We start from the raw sequence: 5,837 nt of genomic DNA on the forward strand, positions 1-5,837 counted from the left end.
AGAGGTGTCGGGACGGTTCCTAGCCTCCTCTTCCCTCCTTTGGCGCCTATTTCTAGGCGGTACAACACGGGGGGCATTTTCATGCCTTTCTTCCGGCTGTTGAGGCATTGGAGGTGGGGGCTGTGGCCTTGTCCAAGGCTCGCGAGGCTGTTGTTGCCTAGGCCTTAGTTCTGTAAGGCTTATTCTATCAAATACACTACCTGACCTCCTATGTCTTCGCTCTTGCTTATATGGAGGTAGGAAGTTATCATGGTTCAAAGGGACCTTGGTGGGTCGCCTAGAAGCGTAGTTGGAAGAAACATCAATTTTCACTTCCCTTTCAAATGGGCTTCTACCTCGGCTATAGTCCAGCAAGGCAACCCTCTGACTTTGAACTTCATTTTCTTGCTTGTAGTGCCCTTGAGGGGTGTATGGAGGAATATGGAAGCCTCCCTGGCCTTGCATTTGGGCCCTGAGTTCCCTCATAGCCATGTTCTGGCTAGCAATGTCCCTCATGTTGGCTATCATGGCAGCGAACTACATTTCACCCTTCTATTTTTTATTTTTTTTTGATATCCAGGTATCCCAGTTTACATTAGACTAAATCCTGAATTCCCAAGACCCTTACCCCTAGAACCTTGGAGGGGGTAAATCGAGAGTTATACCTCAACTGGATCACAGGTTCTACCCACCGCTTGTACACTTCTGCGCACAAGAGATCCTCTTCCAAAATGATTGCTCCATACCAAATAAATCTGGCAGCAGGTTCCCACCAAGATTCGAACCTCCACCCTGCCGCTGGAAGTAAGACAAATGTTGATTGATCCACCAGTTGAGCTGTGCCCCGGGGGGCTTCACCCTTCTATTTATGCATACTATGTGTTGTCTTTGATACTTGCACTTTGTAACGTTTGTCATTCTAAATCAAGTTCTTGCTTTTTGCTCTTATGGGTAAGGCAAATCAAATTTTGAAGTCGATGCTCTTGAACATTTGAGCGCATGTGTTCAATGCAGAGAGTACAATTGATTGAGCTTTTCTGCCAGAGGCGGAAAAAAAGAGAGAGAGAGAGAGAGAAGGAGAAAAAGATATCTAGGCCAAAATTCATTTCTTGTCAAATCTGTGTCCCTTAGTCATACTAAGCTACGATTTCCTGTTTTTATCATTTTCTAAACCTAGATTTTTAGATCGAATAAAGATGAAAACATAGACCAACTTATGAGGCTTTGAGTTACTCCTTTTAATAAGATTGACATTTTAAGATGGAATCCCAAATTTTAACATGATATCCGAGCCTATTAAGTTTTAACGAGCGATTCGATCCAATTAAGACTCAATAATTGAGCACTGGAATTTCAAAATTAGTTTGCTCAAATGAGCCATCATCTTGCAAGGGCATGTTAAGAGATATTATCCCTCATCAAATAAAGATGAAAACATAGACCAACTTGATAAGATTGACCTTTTAAAATGAAACCCCAAATTTTAACTGTGCGCACAACCCAACTGGCATTGATCCTACCCCGGATGCAGTCGCAAGGTATAACTGGTCAATTATTTGTATCTCCTCTATTCTTTGCTATAAAATTTAGTTGATGACTTGTGATAAGGGGAACTCTGTGAACGTTGTTTTATTCAAGTCTTTATGTGCTTTAAGAAAGTATCCAATCCAATAACAATGTTGATCAGAGGACTGTAATAAAGCACAGTATACTCTCCCTTGTCCAGTCGCAACTAAGAATTGAAAACATGACACCACAGTACGATTTCTCGTTAAACATGTTTTTACAGAAGAAGCAATGGACATATGGCTGAAAAGGCTTTGGCATAAGGAAGAATACATAGTTGAAAAAAAGGAGGCTGCACTATAAATGATCAGGTTTTGTTTCAACTCATTTACCAATATCCAACAAAACCCTCCCATTTGGCAATCCCCACTAGAAACAATTGGTGGCCACGAAAGAGAGTAACATTTGAAGTATCCTGCATTCTGCTTGTCTTAGCTTCTCCTACGTCTGTCAAGAGGGTATCTTCCTGGGTATTTCCAAGAACTTTGAAGTATCTATAATAATTGTCATTTAAATGGAATGCGTGTGAAATGTTTGTGGGAAGTCCAGAGCTTTCCAATGAACTGAAAAAGGAGATGGAAATGATGGCTGGAAGAATAAAGTGTCAGACAGAAACTGTATGATAGCCTCTGTGCAAAGGATAAGAGTGGGAAGGACTGGTAATTTATTCTCAAACAGATTGGTATGTTTTCCTTACTGAGAACATGACCAACAAGTGGCATGTTTACATGACGAAAGATGGGAGAATATCCTTAGCTGGACTATCTTCAGTCAAATGTGAGTACCTTGCAGATGCCATTGTTGATTCATACCACAATGTGAAGTAGAAGAAAAGATCATTAACTCCTGAGGTATTTTGATGAATTGATCACTTCAAATGTCGTTCTAAAGTGCCATTCAATTGTTTGTTCTATGTTAGATCTGTACAAAGAAATTTTGGGCATATATACTTTGTTCCTGCACATTTTTGAACCATCACCTGTGTTAAGATTGAATAAATAATGGGGACTATAGATATGGCTTCTTGAATGCAGGTCGACTTTATTACATTTTTCCAAATTGTCATTGAGAAGCTTGGTTTCTGAAAGATGTCCCCCATATGAAAAGGATGGGGACTGCAATAGTATGTGCAGGCTATTCATCAGCTTATACATAAAGTAAAAGGATTGAACCCCAATCTTGAGGGCCCTTACCGCCCCGCCCTTGGAGCATTGTGAAGAAGGTAAATCGCGAGATGTGCCCCAACAGGCCAGGGAACAAGATGGCAAATGGTTCAATGTTTGTTTCACAATTATATGTACAAGTGTCTTATATCGACATATATATTAAAGTAAAAAGTGCAATTGTACTTTTTTAAATTTACAAAATAAGAGTACCAAATCAATTAACTGCCCATCAAAAATAATCAAAAGTGTCTCATCTGGGGAACGAATGAATGATCCGTGCAGGCAGTGCAACTGAATAAAATAGCACTTGATAGAATCAGTTGGAAGGCTTTGGGATGAATGCAGGTGGCGCCAGTTTTACAAGTCTGAGCGTGCCACCAAGCTCCATGGGAACAAGGGGGATGAGAGAATGCAAAACATCTGTTATCAATGGTCGATAGCTTGGTTCTGGTTGAACGCATAACACAGCAACAGCAGCAACCTGCAAAGAGGATATCTAAGTATAGCACACAAATTCCATTTGCTGCAAATCCAATTCAACCAACATGAACATCCTAGGTTCACAAACCTGATATAGGTGCTTTAAATCCATTGTGTTTATGATGACAGGATCTACAATGTTTGGAAGCCTGGATCTATCGGTTAGTTGGGGCATCGCCTGCATTTCATTTATATATTGAGCTTTCTATTAAAAAGCTTATGGGACTTGTAGAAAACCAAGTGTTATGTGTTTAACAGCCAGGCCTACCCATGTGACAATAGATTGGCATTGAGATGGTGAAAGTTTCTCCACAGGCTTTCTTCCCAGTAGAAGCTCCAGTAAAACAATTCCAAATGCATAAACATCACTTTTATCTGTTAATTTACCTATATGGGAAAAAGGAAAGAGAGAACAAAATCACGATCGCCAAAATGAAACTAACAAGGCAAAGACACACCATTTGCCGAAACTTAATGGCCTGTTAATTTAAATTTAGAATTGTTCAATAAGATGAAAGACCCTCTAGTTCTCGATTCTGAAGTAGCCAATATGAGAAACATAATTTGCCGTCTGAAACATCAACATTTCCATGGAAGAAAAGAAACTAAGAAATTCGAGTGTCTGTACCATCTAAAAGGTACTCGGGGGCTACATAACCCAAAGTTCCTGAAAGTTTAACGTTGTTTCTATTCTGGGCCCCATCGGGCACAGCAAGACCAAAATCTGAAAGCTAAACAATGGAAGAAAACGAGAGGCTTAGTGAATTTCCATAATATGGAACTGATAATGTAAGTTAACAATAAAATAGTCAGAAAAGGATAGAAATAGATCAAAGACTAATAATTCTCTGGAGTTTTTACCTTGGCATTGAAGTTGGAATCCAAAAGAATATTAGATGATTTCAGATCTCTATGAATTATTGGTGGATGGCAGTAATCGTGCAAATATTCTAATCCTCTGGTCAAACAGTTGCAATATATCAATATCAAAATAAAAAATCAACGATCAGTATTAAATGTCCACATGGGATTGTCTGTTTATGTGCAAACTCACCTTGCTACATCAAGGGCAATTTTCATCCGAAGATTCCACGTTAATGCAGATCCACGCGAAGGTCCTAAAGACATTAAAGAAAACCAAGATGAAATTTTAGAACGTGCTTTATTTATTCTCCATCATCCACATCTGAATCTTATATGATTTTCTATTTCATTAAAATATTTTTACCGTGCAATTGAGTTTCCAGAGATCCATTCTGCATCAGTTCATAAACAATAAGCCTGGTTTCAGCGTGAACGCTACAACCCAACAAAGAAATTATGTTCGGGTGCTGAATATTGCTCAGCAACTCTACCTCAGTCTGAAAATTCAAGAACGAGTAATCAAGTTAGGATAGTGAGATCCGCAGTATAAATGGATAGAAGAACAAGCACAGACAAACTATCGAGATAATTGGTACCTCAAATTCTTTTATGGCATCTGAAGTTCTCCCTTCGAGTCTCTTCACAGCCACACACAAGTTCTCTTCTAACTTAGCCTTGTACACACATCCAAATCCTCCCATACCCAAGATTTCACTTTCACTGAAATTGTTAGTAGCCGATTCTAACACATTGTAGTCCATTGTAGTTGCAGCAGATCCCTTTCTATAACTTGTCTTGAAAGTATTGTATTTACCCAAGAACGGAAATGGAACTAATGCAAGCCCTTTTGCAACGTCTTGAAAGGAATCGAAAAACAGAAAAACCTCAGTGAAAGATCATGAAATTGAAAATTTAGAAAACATAAAAGAAAATAATCACAAAAGAGAGTACCTGAGCTATGACTCCTTTTCTCCTTGGATTTGTTTATATGCTTCCTATGATAAACCCAGAAACACAAAAGAAACAAAATGATTGCTCCCATAGCCGTGGAAGCAGCAATTAGAGCTACAAGAAGCTTCTTGTTTGAACCCATGCCGTGCTTTCCTCCTGCTTCAATACCTGATTACACAGTAGATTTACAGCTAAGAATTGACTCCTTGGACTACAAATATGACAATAATCACAATAATAAAGTAAGATTATATTGTTGAAGTCTGAAGACAGTAATAGTATAACAGAATTATAGAAGTTTTTCAGTGGCAAGAACAGAATTAAAGGGAGGGGAAGGGAAAAGGACCTATATATATCAATTATCACACAATGATAAATGGGTATCAAGAAAATACAACATTTTTATATATGCACATTAAATGCTTTGAAAATGGTGGCCATAAGTGAGTTTTTCAAATTTCATTAATTTGAAATAAGCCAAGAACGAGCTAAAGAAATATGACTAAGAAAAGTTTCGGGGGAAAAAAATGTAGTGAAGAAATTGTTAGTACCTGGAGAGAAGGCTGCCATTGATGAATAAACTGGAGAAATCTGTGGAGCTGTTATTGAAGAAAGATTATACATTCTTTTTTTCTTTTTCTTTTTTTTTTCACTTTGTTTCAAATTCTGATTCACCCTTTGTGTGTATTTTAAACGGACATGGAAAGGAAAAATAAAGTGACTTTTGAAGACAGTGCCTACGCATGAAAATTTTGGATTTTCTGTCTTTTAAGGTTTGAGTCTCTCTCTCTCTCTCTCTCTCTCGTTCACCCTAGAGGCAATGGCAGTGGG

General features: G+C 38.4%; 1 protein-coding gene across 1 annotated transcript; it reads right to left on the reverse strand.

Annotated features, from left to right (window-relative positions):
• Positions 1-2,807: 2,807 nt before the first annotated feature.
• On the reverse strand, positions 2,808-5,837 carry LOC111407443 (probable receptor-like protein kinase At1g80640). Its single transcript, XM_023036909.1, has 10 exons — positions 5,558-5,837; positions 5,007-5,174; positions 4,652-4,911; positions 4,420-4,552; positions 4,246-4,309; positions 4,053-4,149; positions 3,820-3,922; positions 3,460-3,578; positions 3,280-3,369; positions 2,808-3,192 (listed from the first exon to the last, which is right to left on the reverse strand). The coding sequence occupies exons 1-10, from the start codon at positions 5,628-5,630 to the stop codon at positions 3,028-3,030; spliced, it is 1,272 nt and encodes a 423-aa protein (XP_022892677.1). The 5' UTR covers positions 5,631-5,837; the 3' UTR covers positions 2,808-3,027.

Source organism: Olea europaea, chromosome 13 (genome assembly GCF_002742605.1).
Source record: "Olea europaea var. sylvestris chromosome 13, O_europaea_v1, whole genome shotgun sequence".
NCBI classification, from domain to species: domain Eukaryota; kingdom Viridiplantae; phylum Streptophyta; class Magnoliopsida; order Lamiales; family Oleaceae; genus Olea; species Olea europaea.

What these genes read in the sequence shown, in the direction of transcription:
- LOC111407443 (XM_023036909.1), bottom strand. Translation starts at nt 5,630, where the DNA reads ATGTATAATCTTTCTTCAATAACAGCTCCACAGATTTCTCCAGTTTAT. An exon ending in GAAAAGGAGTCATAGCTCAG is followed by an intron (nt 4,912 to 5,006) that starts GTACTCTCTTTT and finishes ATTCCTTTCAAG; the next exon opens with ACGTTGCAAAAGGGCTTGCA. An exon ending in ATTGCCCTTGATGTAGCAAG is followed by an intron (nt 4,150 to 4,245) that starts GTGAGTTTGCAC and finishes CTGTTTGACCAG; the next exon opens with AGGATTAGAATATTTGCACG.